The 17,751-nt window shown below is 45.2% G+C and overlaps 1 protein-coding gene across 4 annotated transcripts in view; it reads right to left on the reverse strand.

The window, feature by feature from the left end:
- Window positions 1-338: 338 nt before the first annotated feature.
- ITPR2 (inositol 1,4,5-trisphosphate receptor type 2) overlaps window positions 339-17,751 on the reverse strand; it is a 268,236-nt gene continuing 250,823 nt past the window's right edge. For all 4 annotated transcript variants that reach the window (XM_056342122.1, XM_056342121.1, XM_056342124.1 and 1 more), the window contains 2 exons: window positions 5,265-5,426; window positions 339-4,021 (listed from right to left, as the gene is read on the reverse strand). In XM_056342122.1, coding sequence (XP_056198097.1) covers window positions 3,935-4,021; window positions 5,265-5,426 — 249 coding nt within the window. In that variant the 3' untranslated portion in view covers window positions 339-3,934. The remainder of the gene's footprint in view (window positions 4,022-5,264; window positions 5,427-17,751) is intronic.

Below are 17,751 nucleotides of genomic sequence, written 5' to 3' on the forward strand. Positions count from 1 at the left end.
CTTCCACCAGGGCTGCCCCTGGCCTGCCAGTTACGGACTAAACAAAATCACTTGAGCAAATTAAGCCCAGCCTTCAGGAACGGTGGCAATGTGACCCATTCTCCCAAATGGAACAATCTATGTCTAAAATAAAACAAATCCTCGCTTTCGTTTGTGGATTCAGCCTCCGTCCATTCAGGACTGTACCGATGCCATCTGCTTTGTTGCTCAGAACAAATGGATGCACACCCACAGCCTGGTCCCTCATGCAAGACAACCAGCCCGGGTTTCCCAATGGTCTTCAGCTCAGCAATACACGTTTCCCCACACCTTAACACCAAGAATAAGTGAGACAGGCATGTATAAAATGACACACTTTATTAAAAGTTACATTCAGCAGCATGGACATATTTACTTAAGTAGATTTTAACTGTCAAGGAGTTTATAATTATAAATCCCTCTGAGGCATTAAAAGCTCTTAGATATTTCAACTTCTTTGCAATCATTTCATATAAATAGGTAAGGTAAATGATCCTTGCCTAAGAAGAAGATACACCAGCTGCATTAAACAAAGATATACATATAAATATATGTATAAACCAATCATTTTTGTTATAAACTCATTGATGGGGATATTTCACAATCTTTAAGGTCTGGGCTCTGGCCCTGCAACTATTATTCATGTAGGAAGTCTTACGTTTTTAAGTTACCACGTGTGAGCGTACAGACTGCTCACACAATGAGATCAGGGCAGGGCCTAAGTTTTGACAGAATCAGCAAAAATGTCAAAATGCTCAGTGAAATATATTTACAATCTGTGCAAGTAGCATCACCTACTGTTATTGATTATGGAGGTCTCTTGGAAGCTATCAATAGCAGAAAGGCACTGTGGCAAAGGCTAATCGGCATCTGTTAGCTCTTTGCTTTTGATGTTGTAGCTCCCGCTTCTGAAGAGCAGTATTTGGGCTCTTGAGCCTCGGGTATGTTGTTTGGGGTGTGAGACAAGAGAGAGCACCAGCAGCATGCAACTGCAGTCCTGAGCTCGGGGCACACATGCATCGAGTCTCAAGTTTTTCCAGCTCCAACAGCAGAAACCTCCCTTGATGTGCAGCGGTTCAGCTGCTTTTTCTGAGCGTAAACAAGAAAAGTGCCAACCGCTTCCAGTATTAGCTTACTGCCCACCCTCCAATAAATAACGATCGTTTAATTTATCTTATCATTAAACTGTGCTTTATGCCTCTAATAACCACATATGTGAGGAAGAGGAAATTGCTGTTGAAACAGAAGCTGTGACTAGATCTGATGAACTGCATAAACTAATTTGAATTAATACAGCTGCAGGGTCTGATTTTCTACCAGCTTACTGCTGACTTTACGTTTGTGTGCGACTCCTCTGGCTTTGCGATGTACAGTACGCCTAGTCAGAGGCAAATCTGGCTTTATCTTACACCGGCAGCTGGTTACGGCACAGCACGTGGCTAATGCAAACTCCTGGAGTCGTTTCACTGCGAGTCTCTTGGTGCTGAACACTAACGGGTACGTGAAGCCCCATCCTCACTGACAGATGAGGCTTATGGAAGGGGTTTTCACCACCACAGCGATGCTGGACCAGTAGCATTGAGACCTCATACACAGTAAGCATGAAGGAAAGGCACACTCCAAGCTTTATTCCTAAAATATCTCAGCTGTTCATTGAAAACAACTGCTTTTCTGTATTCTGCTTCAACTTAGCAGCTTTCCTACCATCAGCTCCCCATGCCACAGCCACATCTGCTCTGCTCTCCAAAGACCAGACTGTTGTCTGGTCTTTGGAGTGGGAAAGGTTACTCCAGCCTCAGAAGCAAACACACAGCATCAACCAGATGAACCCAGCTCCTGTTGCCTCCATGCACTCCCTCTGCCTGGGAAGCAGCTGATGTCTGGCAGCAGCAAGGCTGTGAGCCCACCAGCAGAGAAGCTGTAGAAAATGTTGTATCCCACCGCTTGCTTTCATTGGCCTTGTGCCATTTCTGGTAACCACCACTTGCTCTTCACCTTAGCACATGGGGGCTGAGCACCGGCTGGATTTGGGAGAACTGAGAATTTCTTACAGGAAAAACAGACCCTAAAGCTGGAAATGACCATCACCTCTCACAACCAGGATGCTCTCTAGACTAAAGGAAAGTCAAGAGAATAGTCAAATCCCTGCTTTCCACACAGTATTTTCGAAGGACGCAATTGAAGCCAATGGGAAATGTTTTAATGGTAGAAGAATCAGACCCTAAAGTATATTATTTTTATCCAGCCACCCCACTGGCACAAAAAAAGAGACGGCTTCCAAGAACAGGTATGAATTTGGAATGAAGAGAGGGAGATGCCCCTTCCTTCCCTTTCCTCTAGGTTTGTTAGTTTGAATTGTGCCTTAAATAAGAGAAAAGCATTTCTTCAGGCAGAAACCAGAAATAGAGGAGCCAGTAAGATTTTAACCTTTGCTCAAAATGGCTTTTATAATAAAACGGAAATGTTACAAGGGGAAAATAATTGTAAAAATATTTTGGTTTAAAAAGTGACTCCATGTAACAGAGGTGCATTTTCAAATGCAACAAGTACAAATAGGTAACCAAAATCCACTGAAAATGAAAGTGAAGTGGGACCACAACTCCCATTTGTGCCTTAAAAATCTTCTCCTAAAGGAGAGAAGAGCCCTCTTGGGCTCTGTGGAAACCCTGTAACTTTTCCTTTAAAGCCATGCCAAGAAATAGAGGACACAGCAGAAACCTGTACAGCTGACTCGGCTGCGGAGCCCGGAGCTGGAGGGAGCGTCTCTGCCACTGCCCCCTGTCTCCCACCAGCCAGGCCAGTCCTGCAAGCCCCTGGAAGCGGGAAGGGCAGGCAAAGGCATAAGCCCATGCATGACCCTTAGCTCGGAAGGTCACTGGCAGAATACGGTGCTTACTGACTCAAGTCGACTCTTGCTGAAGACGAGTTTATGGAAGGTAATGACGTCATTACAGCTCCGTAGAGAAAGGCATTTCTAAGCTTTTTCAGAAAAATAAAATCTCATACATGCTTCAAACTACAGGTATGATTTTTTTTTTCCTTAATCCCTCATTGGAACTTGAATTTAAAACACAGTTTAACTCCTCAGTATGTGAAATCTCATGGCCACATTAATCGAGAACATCTGAAGCCAGGAGAAAGAAATCACTTCCAGTTATGTTGTCAGTGTTATGTGCATAACATTCCCACAGCTGTAGATCCATTGTGCTCCATGTTATAAATAAAAAATTGCATGGTGACAGCTAAAATTCAAAAGCGTTAATGTTTCTCTTTGCAACTCTTTTTCTGTTCTTTTCCTTCTCTTTTTCTCTTTTTTTCTCCATTTTTTTGAGGTTTCTCCCCTTTCCCTCCTAGTAGAAGTTACTTGAAGCAACATTACTGCTTACCCAACTGACATATTTACGGTAATTAAAAAATAGTAAATGCCAAGCAAATATGACTAATGTTGCTATTCGGTAAATAAGCCAGAACCCACTTCTATTGATTCTGAACCAGGCTGCTGTATTTGCATTAATAAACGTTTCTCCTTCTTCTGCTCATCTTGGTTATCCCAGCGCTTTAGCGAGAAGCCTGAAGGCAGCTCTAAGGACGCGGCCAAACGCTGCCCCGATCTCCGTCGCATGCGGCAGCTCCCACCGAAGCCGGCGAGTGTCAGAGCCCAAATGCAGCTGAGTCGGCCCCATGAATGAATACAAACGAGCTCCCTTGTATCTCTTGCATTCTAGGTTGTGGTCCCTTTCAACCATGAAAAACAGCTACAAATTGTTCCCAGAGCTAAACCACTTAACATCTTGGCACTTGGTTGTTTTTAACTTTGTAACAATAGGCACTGTTCACTCCTCTCAATCTCAGTTTTTTATTCTATAATAAAGCAGGAATACTGATGAAAGGCTAGTCACGGCTTCTCCCCGTGGTATCAGGGTGGTGGCATGTGATGATTCACATGGGGTGTGTTTGATCCAAGAAAGCCCAGCCTCTGCTTATTCTTCCTTTGTTCTGTCATCTAAGGTGGAAAAGCAGAGAGAGACAAGTTGAGATTATTTTTTTTCTTTTTACTATTATTTAGCAGTCACAGAGCAAGATACATATAAGCAAAACAACGGGGAGTGGAATTCTTTTCTTCAGCATTGAAAATTACAAGTAAGAGATGCCTTTGAAGTGGGAGATCTGTTCCCTGCAAAGTATGGACATTTTATTCTCAATTGTACATTATTCTTATCCACTGGCAGGTTTTACAGTGCATTACTTGTGCTGATATCATGTTGTGTAGCCCTGCAGAGGGTCAGCATTTGCACTTGGTGCTGTACAATCACAGAATTAAAAGACTGTCCGATCCACAGAGGGTTTAAATTTAAGCCAGGAAAGAACAGATTGAGCTAGAGGGGGATGAAAAACCCCCGCCAGGACAGTGTGGGTAAGCACAATAAGCAACGGTCTCAGCATATCCAGCCTAAACCTTTGTTGAGTTTTTCACAGGGAAAAAAGTTTTAAGGAGAGATTTGAAGGGGGATAATTAAATAACTGTTGATGCCACTGAAGTGCTTCCCATAAAGAAAACACAAAGATGCTTTTCTGAAACTGTAATGAGCAAACCAGAGGTGACCAGCATCTTTAGCAAAAAAGGTGCTGGCCTTTTGAACCTGAAGCGAGAGAAAACATAATTTAGGCAGGAGCAGGGCTTTAAGGGAGGGCAGCAGCTTGTGCTCCATTACAGGAGAGCAGAGGGAGCCGTGAGAGGGGCACAAAGACAAGGGTGACAAAAGCAAAGCAACAGGCTGGGCAGATTGTTTTCACAACAGCGCTGTTGAGATTTTTACTGGGGGGGAAAATCCAGGGGGAAAAGATCCAAGTGTTGGATTCAGAAGGCTTTTCTACCAGTTCTCATCAGTACGCAGCTATTTCTGATGTGACACCTTTTTTATTGCCGGGTTATGCAGTACCTGCATATGCAAAGCCTGTCATCGCTTCTGCAGTTTTCCCTCTGTCCTCGCACTCACAGGGAGGAGGATTTCATAATGAATTCCCCCCTGGCTTTTCTCCTTACCCATTCTCTGCTGTTACTAATAAAGGACAATTTCATTCCAAACCTGTATCAGTGTATCCACTCAGAAAGCTTACTGGAGGGAAAGATAAAACCTCTCTAAGACAAAAGTCTCTTTTTGTAACACTGTCCTGACCGTGACCTGACAAAAGCCAGCACATTCACCCGCACGTGCTCACGTTGCTACCCACTGCAGGGCACTTACCTGTTCCTTGAGCTCAGCAAGCTGACTGGAAAGCTGTTTTACAAGGCTCATGGTTGACTCCAGCCTCTCCTGCAGGTTCCTGATTTCGTTTTGCTCACTGTCACCTTCGTTGCTAACCAGGGACATGGCTCTCATCCGAGGAAACCAGTCCAAATTCTTCTCCTACACGGGTATTAGAAAAATCAGTAATGTTAGTAGGGGTTTCTGTAGCACTACTAAGCTGAGACTAGAGAATGAAAACTTGGGAATTCTACTCAGTGGATGATACACAGCAAGTGAGCTTAAGAAGTAATAAATTCAGGAAGTGGTTTACACAAAGATTTTTATTCTTGCTTCTCCTTAGCTACAAAGAAGGCACCAAGTGGAAAATCTTTGTTCCCAACAGCTGCACCTGTATGGCAGCGTGGGCAGCTGGCACATTCACCCGTGGCTCTGGTACGCAGAAACACCCACTGGGCCAGCTCTGAGAAGACTCCTCTGGCACACTAGCACCAGGAAAGCCTGGGTGCTTCCCATGCTTCGCTTTAAGTGTATGCAGGGACACATTTCCCCACTGTCTCTTCAGCTTGGCTGGCCTCCATCTATTTTGACTGTCCTTGCAGCAATGTCAGCGAGCCAACATCAGGAAAACAAGACAAGCCAGAGTCCTCTCCAGACTGGCCTGAACCGTGACTACTGCAAGAGCAGAGGGACCTTGAATTTAGCTGCCCACAGCAGTAGAATTGGGATCCTGGGAATGGCTTAGGCTTCAGCATGCTATTCCGATTGTATACATCAGGTAAACGCAAGACAAGGGCTACCTGCTAAGCACAAAGCACTGCACGGAATAGCACTGAATTGGGTGTTTCTCTATTAATGGCCTCAGGCTATGAAATTAATCATAATAAAAATACTGTAAATAGATCATATGAGTCAGGAAGGTGTTGTGTATCAGCATGAGCCTGAGCTGTCTCCATGGCTCAGGGGCACGGATACCTGGGTGCAAAGTGTGACAGACAGAGGAGACTCAAGGGTGCAAACCCAGGAGGAGTGGCAACCATGTGGCAAGCAACCCGGTTTGCCTTACGGCACAAGACAAAGGAAACAGGTCCGGTAGCTGGCGATGCGTTACACCAGTGCACCTTTGTCCTCCACCTTGGGGAGAGTGGGAGGATGTGGTTAGATCATATGCATGGTGTTTTTCAGTGGGCCTCTACGGACAAGTGCACTCGATGACTTTAGAAGAGAAGTGGAATGAGTTGATGTGTGTTTCTTCTAGTCTCTTGTGCTGTGAATGGCCCCACACAAATAGCACTGTATCAAAAAGGAGGAAAGAAAAGGAGTTCTTTCCAGAAGTCCACTTACAAGACTCCTGGCAGGCAAGAGCTACTTATGTTGTCCGGGCTCGGTATTTGTTTTTTTTTTTTTTTTTTTAAGTTTTAAGTTTTAAGTGCATCGGACTTATTGTAGTTGCAGACTTTGCCTCACCATGAAAACAGAAGAGCCAGCAATGATTCTGCAGTTATTTCCAGCCCAGGGCAGCCATATCTGAGCAGGGTCCACACACGACCTGGCAGAGCTGTAAGCCCAGGGATGCACCAAGTGAATACAGCTTTATCATGCTGCCAGGGAGAGTTGCTTTCAGCTATGTAGTGCTCTGTCCCGAGCACCAAACCCTCCCCTCCTACAGCAACCTGGTTTAGAAACAACCAAGCTAACCCTCAGTAAGCATGGAAGCACTTAAGCTATTCATGTTTTTCCACTATTTGCATTAGGCTAGTCCCCTCTGGATAAGACTAAACACAAAGCCATAAGAATTTTGGCTTGTTTCCTCCTTTTTAACTCAAAACTTCGCATGAACTTTTGTCCGGCTGTGCAACCTCTGGACCTGTTGCTAAACTGACAAGATGTTCAGGGAATAAGACTGTGCCCCTCCGCTGCATTTTGCAGCCCAGGGCTGTCAGCCGTGTACACTGGTGGAATGAGGCCTCTTTCCTTGCTGCCCACTTTCTGAGCCTCGTGATCTCATTATGACAATTTACTGTGGTTACGCATGATGCCATTTTCAATGGGTCATAACTCATTCAAATCAAAACCTGTTTTCACCAGCTCTGCTGGTGAGCTTGAAAGGAGCGCACGTGACCCTCACTGCTGGATATCCCCAGCTGACACGCAGAGCGGTAGACTCCTATTTCTGCTGCATGCACTTCTGCTTACAAGACCAGCATTCATTTTCCACGAGTACGCTCCGATATTTATTTTGAATTTATTTTGGCTAGGATCTAGCTGAGCATTCATCACGTGCCTAGCGTTAAGCACAGGTGTACTCATTTATACTAAGCTTAGTTTGTGCACAGTGCCTTTCTGGATCAATGCCTTTTTTTTGCAAAATGTTTGCCAGCAAATCTGTCTGCCACTACAGGCACAGAAAGTTAATTCAAAGGAGCCACAGCGAACAGAGCAGCACTTGTGTCTGAATGTTTCCTGGAAAGCTCTGGTATCTGCACCCATTACAGCTTCTCTTGCTTGAAGCACCTGAAGATACCAAATGCAAGGCTGCATGGCCATAGGAGCCAGCTGAGGAGCCAGAAGTCCTTTTTGGCAACGCTCACCATAACGCCAAAGTTTCTAAAGCCAGGCTGCACAGGGAGAGCAATCTGAGACTCCATCATTATGGTTCTTGTGTTTGCCGAGTACTGCTGCCAGGATTGTGAAATGCACTTTGCTAGTTTTGTTTTCCATCTGCCACTCCCTCGCTCCTCCAGGACGCAAGGCAGAGACTGCCGGCTGCCTTGGAAAGATTTTTGTGGACTGACCCTCCACCGCACTGCAGCATCCAGAGGAACACCAGACAAATCTATGCGGATGCCAGACATCCCAGCTCAATGGGATTGCCTCTCTTGAGGATGCCAGTATCACCTGCTTCCCTCCTCCTCAGCACATTATACTTCCTGGGAAAAGAGATGACCAGGAGCAGGTGACGACAGGGACAGAGCACACAGTACCCCTCCCCTTGCCACACGACGCTGTGGTGCTGATGGTAGCTCTTCAGCTGGAACCATGTGCCAGCTCATCTTGGCCACCACGAGTCCCAGAGTCATGGGAACTCAATGACAGACGCCACTCATTTGCATGTGCCCAGCTTTGCCTTCCCAGCAATGCTATGATAATCTCCCCCAAGAAAGAAGCCCAGCTGTGGTTTAGTTACAAACTGAGAAGATCTGGGCATTTTTGCCAACATGTTGTGGAGGATCAAGCAAGGACTTGATCCAAGTTCTAAGAGAAGCTGGTGGGTTTGCATGGACCAGAGACCTCATGAAAAGATGCAACTGATTTCTATAGCTTTTCCTGGCGGCAGAGAGCAACAGGTCAAACAGCTGACCGCAGGTCTCTCACTTGGCAGTCCCAAATGCTGTGCTGGGTGCAGGCAGGGCTTTGCTTCTTGGTTCTCAACGGCATATAGATCTAATGAAATCCAGTCCAGCTGTGTATCAGAAGGATTCAAAATTCAGTAGGTCAGCAGGAAACGCATTCTAGCCTGCCAACCTGTCTGTAACTTTAAAATATGTATCTAGCGTTCAGCAATAGCTCCATTATAGCGCATGCAGCAGGTATATTCCCTTGCTGAACTGCACGCTTTTGCCAGTCAATATTATCTTATTTTTTCATTGCATTAAGAACTGCAGAACTTTATTAAAGAGCAGCATGAAAATTAGCTCTGGCACACAGCCCTGTTTGCTGAGTCTATACCACAAACAAACAGAAGTTGCTGCTGTGGACAAAAGCCTTTTGATCATGAACTTGCCAGGATCCAGAAGGCAAATTGGACAAGGCTCCTCTGCTGAAAATTTCAGTGATCTATAAGTGTTCATGGGGGAACACGCACTCTGTGACTGCTCAGCTACAGGAAAGCTATTTTTATTTCAAGGTAATTGCTTGCCAATTAACTGGAGGTAGTTAACATGTTTGTACAACCCCAAACATTTGTTCTGGGACTTAAATGTTTATGGGCTGGGTCCAGGGTTCACCTTGACCAACTAACACATGTTAAAGCCGTAAGATGCCTCCTCTACGCTGCAGGTGCGCTCCAACGCTTCGCCTTGTTTGGCTGGCATGGGGATGAGATTTTGCAGCGTGTGATCTGTCGTGCCTTAGCTATTCATCTTAGAAATCCAACCATTTTGCCTAGGACAGCATTCACTCAGACATTGTGAACCCCGTCTGGAAGCGAGCGGCAGTTTGGACGAGGGAGGTAGGCTGCTGGCAGGGAGCAGGGCAAACCTCTGCAAACAGCTGTCACAGGACTCAATCAACAGCCACCAGGTTAGTGCGAGGTGACATAACTCCAGCACAAATGAGCTCACAAAGCGTGAGGTATGTGGATGAGGCACTTTAAAACAAAGCAGCTGCCTGGACACAGACTTAATTGTGAAAATGTACTGAAATCTTCTTTCTAAACAACGGGGGCTGAACACTGTATATTGTTGCTGTTACTTCATTCTTGCACAGGATAGCAGCTACTCGCAGCCCAACCGCAGCAGCCCACCTACGGATCACAGCATCTTCCCGCTCCACACTCCCTCCACAAGCGTAACGTGTGCCTTGCAGAATTCATATTTAAGTATACATCTGTGTCCAGGGCAGAGAGTCAGCCAGACAGGAAGGCTGCAGGGACAGAAAGGAGCTGCAGCCTCCTCTCTTGTCAGCTCAGCTGGGACGGGGAAGAAAAAAAAAAAAAAAAAGGAAAAAAGGCAGGTGGGGCTAGCCAAAAGGCTGTGGGCCAAAGAGACTGCACACGAGTAGAGCAGACATTTCATGTGGTGATCCAGCATGTTCGCTCTCTCTGTCCTCCCCCCTGGGCTGGCAGGACTCCAGCCGGAATCGCAGCTCGGCCGGGGTGAACATCTCTCCGCAGGGTACCCGGGGTACATGTAGCTGCGAGATGCCGACGGTGAGGGCACATGCCTGAGAAATCACAGGGCTTAGAGGATCTGCTACTCGCGTTTTCTGAGAAACCCCAAACCCTTCTTCTCGGAGAGGCATGCTCAGAGCAAAAGACCGTGTTCGCCTCCTGGAGTTCTCTATGCAACCTTCTCCTTCCCTTCTTCGGGCTTTCCAGGGGGAGGGAAAAACATTTGGGAAAACACTGCCATTTTCCTGACTTTGCTAGCTCCGCTTGAGCACTCATGGAGGAAAGACTGAAGAAACTTCTTCAGAGTTTCTATACTTTGTATGAAGCCACCCCTGTCCTGTTGGCACAGCCAACTGGCTTCAATCGAGCTCTCACACTGAGCTGAATCCATGCCTCCGGAGTAATTGGCAGAGGGACGTTTCTTTAGGAGGTGCTGGTTTCACAGGCTAGCAGCGAGATGGATCAGCTGCAACCAGCAGGAAAGACTGGGCTGAGCCTTTAAAAAATAGATTACTAGATAACAAGGAGAGAAAATAGGTCAAAGAGTGGGACAAGGGGGATGAAGTAGCGGAGCAAAGGCAGCCTAATGCATGCTTTCTGCCAGTGCCACTGCCACGGGCTCAGAGTGCCACGCCACTGTCAGCTGTACCAGACTTTCATTTCTCCAGCAGACTCTAATGCAGTGACTCTTAGCCCTTTCTACCCCGTGACCCCTTGTTGCAACACGAAAACAAGCCATTTCAGGACTTCCCTCCTATCTATTCAAGAAGAAAACCAGTGATGACTGCTCATGAGTCCTTCAGGGTTGTGACCTCCCCAGCTGCACGCATCCGATCAGGGGACGGGCCTCCGCGGCTTCTGGTCCAGATCGTTCGCTCCTTGGTGACTCAGCGGGGTGAGTGAGACGGCCGTCAGGAGGGTTTATGTGTTACCTAATAGCAAGGCTGAAAAAACAGGTACGCTTAAAGCCCTCTTTGCCTCTCAGCTAGATGGTCCCTGAAGGGTGGAGGAGCATGGACGTCCCCATGACAGTTAGCTACCAGAACCGCAGTGTGCTGCGCTGGGCTGTTTGTTGTATCGCACCCTGCAACGTGTTCGTTGGCACACGATGAACAACCACCACCACAGCAGCCCAGAAAAAGCCTCCTACAGCTTTAGGGAGGCTACGCATCTCAAGTGCTCGTCAGGGCAGGAAAACTGGCGTTGAGAAGAGCCACCGTCAGTCACCCCATGGCCATGAGGATTGGCACTGCTGGGACGCATGGCCCAGCTTCACCCCCTGTGACTCCATTCTGCCCCAGGACCCGTGCCTCAGCACAAAGGCAAACAAACCATCGGCACTGCTACTCTTCGGCAGGCAGCCCGTGTCCTTCCAGGTGCAGGAATGAACAGGCTGTTCACTCTCCTTTTTTGAGCCAGCACCTTGAATAAATACTTTAGTGCTGGGTACAAAAGATCTATTTACTGAGAAATTATTTTGTATGTCTGAAATGTAAATAAGACCATCCATTCCCTTCTCAGATCTGTTGCCCATATAAGCGGAGAGTCATTGGTCCAAATGACCTTTTGAAAGCCATTATTTTTCTGCCTAGGGACAGAGTCTGGTCCTAAAAGTCTGTCGTTACGTAGCTCCTATAGCCACCTTAAAAAGGGATTTTAAAGATTTAAAATCTATTGTGCTCTAGATGACACAGGGCAATAACCACTTTGTGATTTAGTCACAGACAATAATAATTTGGTTCAGTGCATGATTCAGCTAATCCACAATTTGATAAACGTTCATCCTAAACTACAAACCCAAATAGCTTTCTGCAAATCCTTTCTGACACTTTAATGTTAAGACTGTATTTGATAAGCAATCTGTGCTGTACAAGAATATAGGGAGGGAAATTAGGAATTGTTATGCATCTATATGCATCCACAACAGTAATTCAAGGAAAATAAAAATAAACCTTGGCAATTAGAGATAAATCTTTTTGCAACAAGAAAAATAATAGGTCTGGCTGAGTCTATACTGGATTGAAACATGCTACAGCTTCCACAGCTATGGTAAAATATAGAAATCTGTTTCCCCCTGAAAGAAGGTTGGAACCATAACAGAGCCCCACCGTCTGCTTTTAACAGCATCATTGAGGCATTTACTTTCATTTAACTTGCCTGAATGTTTCTGAGGGCTGCAACAGAATCTATCACTGTAATTCTGAATAATTGTGAGCTCTTCAAGACTGGTATCTGGACCAGTCAGTTATAAATGTCTCAGTGTTTCAGTATCAACATTCCTGTTTGTGATATCCCTGCAAAAATTATGGCGAGGAATCGTAATAAACCCCAAATTGCAAAGATTTTTTCCCTGATGCTGTATGTAGTAGTTTTGATACTTCAGCTTGAAACTCTGTAAAGGATCCTGCTTTTGCCAGGACCCCAAAATTTCTGCTTATCAAACACACCTAAGGGACTTGGTATTTACCTCCGAGAGATGGAAATGATCTTGAAAATAATTTCTATGGTCAAGACTGTTAAGTTTGAACATGATTTCACACCAGCGTTGTGGGCAAACCCATACACAAATGGTTAAGTATATGAATCAGCAGTGCGCCCTTTAGAGTGAAAAAGGCCACGGAACCCGGGCTGCACCAGGCAGCGCACAGCGGGCACGGCGAGGGAAGCCACCCTGCTTCAGCCCCCAGCGGCTTTGCCCTAGAAGGTGGAGAGCAGAAATGGAACTAAGCAGCTCCGTCACGGGTGCTCTTCCAGCCACCCTCCAGGTGGGAACCCAGGGGTCTGCAGGTGTGCAAGGACTGCCGCTGGCTGGGCACACCAGAGTTGCACGGCACAAGTCCTGTGCGCTGTGTCCCACCCCAGCACCACTCTCCTCGAAGCCGCGTTTGCTTGTCCCGTCTTCCCCGCGGCACACGTCCATTTCTCAACTGTTGATTTCTGCTGTTTCAATTGCTCTCTGCCACCTTATCTCTGTCATAACCCTGGGAACTGATACGCTTCTCTGCAAATCTTCAAGAATCCCAACGCTACCATCTGAAGCCAGGATTTGGTGCTTAATATTTGTGCCCTTAAAACAGATAGAATTATAGATCTGTGCAAAACATGAGTTTATTTTTCCACATTCCTTTGTTTTTATGTTGTTAGTGGTTACGGGACATACTTTAGGAAAAACACTTCAGATTATTCATTTAAAATAATTAAATTATTTCTGATATAATCCCTGGATCTTGTGCATAATGAAACAACATCTGGTACAGAGATTAGAAAATAGATGTTCTTGGCTTATTTTTTTTTCTTTTGTTAAACAGATGTTGTTGATACAAAACGCAGAACTGTAAATCATAGCCTGCATGTGGACACAGACTGTCACTACTGAGCAGAAATTTACTGTGGCTAGATAGAGATTTGAAACTGCAATGAATCACTGGCTTTACTAACTTTATTCACGTGGGTATGGTTTCAATATTCTGACATTAAGTGCACATGTCCTTAAAAAAAGAACCTTTTAGTGGCAGCATGGGAGGCTCTGGTTTAGTTCCAGCTGTCTCAGTGGGGGGAGCGCAGCGTAACGCAATGGCAGCCTCTGTGCAGAGGAACCTGGCAGCTCTCCGTCTCTTCCCTCACAGCTCACCACGGTGCTGCTATTGAATCCCGCAGGCTCAGCTCCCCCAGCGCCGAGCTGCCCCTGGCACTGCCACACCACGCAGGGCAGCCCCGGCGCAGAAGAGGTGCTGAGCTGCTCGCGCAGCCCCACCACCGCCACCAAAACACCTCCAGCTCTATCTTCTTTCTCCTCCTGCTTCCCCTGCTGCCCCCAACATCACTTCAGCAAATTCATCGTTCGTTTGAGGGCTGGCTCATGCCTACCTGAACGGTAATGGCATTTCTGCTTCCCATTGACCGTGTTTAAAGCGAACAGCATTAGGATGCTTCTCCAGCCCTTTGCCATTCCTACCCACACACTACCATGGTGCTTGCACTAGCGTGCTGAAGCTCCCCTTCTCTTATTCTTCTTTCAATATTGATTTTCTTTTGCAAAACATGCTAGCAGGCGCACTCCAGATACTGAACTCCAGACAAACACCAGCACTAATCTCACTGCAACGTAAATATACCCTACGGTATCATGCCACTGCTGAGGACAGAGGTGATGTCTGCCCCTTTAGAGACATACTTACAATTCCGCTGGTAAGGACACCACAAATTTTGACCCGTTTTTGTCAATCTAACTGCTGGTGTGATCCAGTGGATCAGGGTCTAACTCTGTGGTTACACTCCAAACCATGACCTCTACTTCACATCCTTTGTAGCACAGGGTTCAGGCATATACTTGCTGAAATTCATGGGTTTTTTTCACATTTAGCTTTAATTCTCTGGTCCTGTCACCTTGTATTTTGCAAGTACTGTCCATTTCCTAGCTTTAGCTTCAATTTGGTGTAACAGAATCTTTGGAAAATACAAAGACTCAGCTGGAGACTCGTTTTTCAGAGGCTCAGGACTTGACCTTGTTCTCAGTTTTACACAGGCAGAGCTTCGCTGATTGCAGCACGATTGTTCTGGTTTCGGATACTGCCAGAGTTGAGGCATTTTGAATCCTGATCTGAATGTTCCTGCTTTGGGCCCATTTTGACTCTGATGTATTTTGCACATGGTGCAGTATGAAAGGACAATTTAAAGAACACCACTTTTTTTTTTTTTTTTATATATATATATATATATAACCTATCACCAATGGGCTATACAGAACTGGTTTTTAAGCAGTGGTGTGATCATGCACATACCATACCTGTGCATAAACGCACATACTTGATTATCAGTCAGAGGAGAGGATAAAGACCTAGGTTTCTCTTTGAAGTGCCTCTTGACAAAACAACACCAAGCAACGGCCTGAATGCTATCAACCTGCTCTCAAACCGCTTGCTCTCTTCAAATGCTTGCCCATGTTTTTTTGCACATTCCTCTGCACGGCCAGCACAGCTCCTTACCTGGCAGACATGACGGCTGAGGAGAGGCCCCTTGGCAGGTCTGGCTGCGGATGGGTGAGCAGCAGATCCCACCAGGTGCCACCTGCCTCCTAGGAAGCACAGAGCACTTTTATTCCCTTTGGGAAACAGGCGGAAACAGCAAAACCAGGCCCTCAGGGTGAAACATCTATTTGTTCAGGTTTGCGTCTACTGTACACTGTTTTGAGAGGCTGCAGGCATAGATCAATAAAAGAAAAAACCACAATGGTACTTTGTGAACCTTTACCTGCCTATACTACACTTTCATTTAGTGCATTTGGTCACATCGCTAAAAACACTGAAATGGATCCTCTGTACAGATCTGCTTTTGCTTTTTCTTTGTTTTTTTTCAGCCCAGCATTTAAATATGGTTTGCTCTGTTCAATTAAAATACATTTTCTCTTGAGAACAAGCAGATGATCGGTTTCACAAACATGGAGTTACAAATCCAGAGTTACAATTTTCCTTCAGCAGCACCCAGCAAAATGAAAAACAGAGACAAAACATTTTAATCACATGTGTATAAAATACACAGGGTTCATTAAATATGATTTAAAGTTGCCTGTTTGTTTTGGAGACTCTTTAAAGCTCCTACTACCCCAACTCACAGAACTGTAATGTGATTCCTGATCTATTGAATTTCGTAGGATGGCTGTAGTGGGTTCCATTATATATAAATTGGATGCAGCCAATTTACAATCTCCGATATATACTTTTATCTCAAAATGCCCTGTGAGGCAATTGTGTAAAGTACTTTATCAGGGATTGTTGTTGGTAGTACTGCAAGATTTCATGATGTAAAAAATACATCAATGTCATTTAAATTGAACAAAATGGTTCCCTTTTTTTTTTTTCCTGTAGAGCATTTTTAACCATCTTCTCAACAAATTTGTTCAATAAATACTGTATGAAACAAACATTTTGCACTTTGTCCCACAGATACAATTTGCCAACCTGATTGATTTCTTTCTCTACAACTAATCTGATTTCTTTAGGCTATGTATCTTCTCTTTTATTAAAGATGATGCAATCTTAGCTTTTTATCATACACAGATCCACCACATTAAAAAGAGAGGAGATTCTGTGAACTAGCTTTGCAACCAAATAGAAAAACCTGACACAAATCTCATAAATCTGATCCCAAAAGATAAATGGCACAATGAAACCCAAGTTATACAAATTCAGAAACTTACCCATGCAGAGTAATACAGGCTGCTGGATTTTTCTTCCCGTGACAGATACAGAAAACAAGTTACTTCATCATATCTATAACACCTTGTAAAACAAGCTAAGAGTAATGTTGTATCCAACTGCCTCAAATCTAGCTGCCTCTGAACTGTGAGAACTTAGAAGCAGGACTACATTTTTTCTAGCCTTTCCCAGTTTTACTTCTTGCAGAATCTCACCGCTGTGTTTTGAGACCAACCAAAGTTATGCTTATTTATTTTACATGGTTTTCCTGGTAAGGCAACAACCCAAAACTCATCTCCCTGTTCTTTTACTAATTGCCCTTACATCTTTGGGCAAACCTGTAGTCCTTCCTTTCCTCAGCATCTGCGGTTATCTCCCTTGGCTGTGGACAATTTTGCAGTCCTTTCCCATTCAAGAAGCCACAAGTTTAGCACCACTGTAATACAAAGAACAATAATTGTTTTCAAATGTTGCAATAATATTCTCAAACAACATTGAAGTGTTTTGTGTTTGTTGCTTCTCCCATACTGCAAAATCAAATGAATTCTGTTTACACGCTTTGGGATCTGCTCATCACATTGTTCCTCTGGGGTTGAACTTCTTATCTGTGACTCCAGTTAAGGTTCAGTTTTCATTAGGCAAAGCCATACACGGCCAGTCCCAGGAGAATCGAGGCTCTGTTTCTGCCAGGATTTTAAGCACGACAGTAGGTGCCTATCCAGTGCCTTGGAGAGCCTTTCCATCATTTGAAATCACAGAATAAAGGTCTGCCCACACACAGATCCATCTCAGGCCACATGCTTCTTTAACAAAAGGATAAAAGATGGCTTTTGCAAGCTGCCTGGAAAGTTAACAGCTCTAGTCTCTGGCAGGTCAAGGCGGGAGTGGATTCCAGCAGGGAACCGCAGCCCGTGTCCTGCCAGCAGCACTGCTCAGCTTGAGGGTGCTCCAGCTGGAACACCTCCACTCCATGTTCGTGGGGATGTGCAAGTTTCAAGGAACACAGCCTCATGTCCAGACCCCTCCTCGAGTTTTTAAGGCCAGCAGCAGACAAACAGAAACACAACTCGGCTCATTTATTTTAATTTGCAAATTGAATGAAATGAAGTTGGAAGGAGGACAAGGAGGCAATGACTACGCTGTATCATCAAGGCAGAATCCATCTTTATAGCAAAATCAGTCTTCAAAGCCTAAATAATGGTCAACAGACAATTGGCCAAATCTTTCCAATACACAGGAAATCAACCTAAGCTTACAACTGAGCTGCAATGCCACAGGGTCCAAAAAGCCTAGTGCGGGGCAGTATCAAACCACTGATTCTGACCTCAGGGGGAAAAAACACCCCAAATCTCAATGAATATACTTTTAGGGAGTTTTAGGCTCCCCCCTGTAACTTCCAATT

This window comes from Falco biarmicus, chromosome 5 (assembly GCF_023638135.1).
Source record: "Falco biarmicus isolate bFalBia1 chromosome 5, bFalBia1.pri, whole genome shotgun sequence".
Classification (NCBI taxonomy): Eukaryota; Metazoa; Chordata; class Aves; order Falconiformes; family Falconidae; genus Falco; species Falco biarmicus.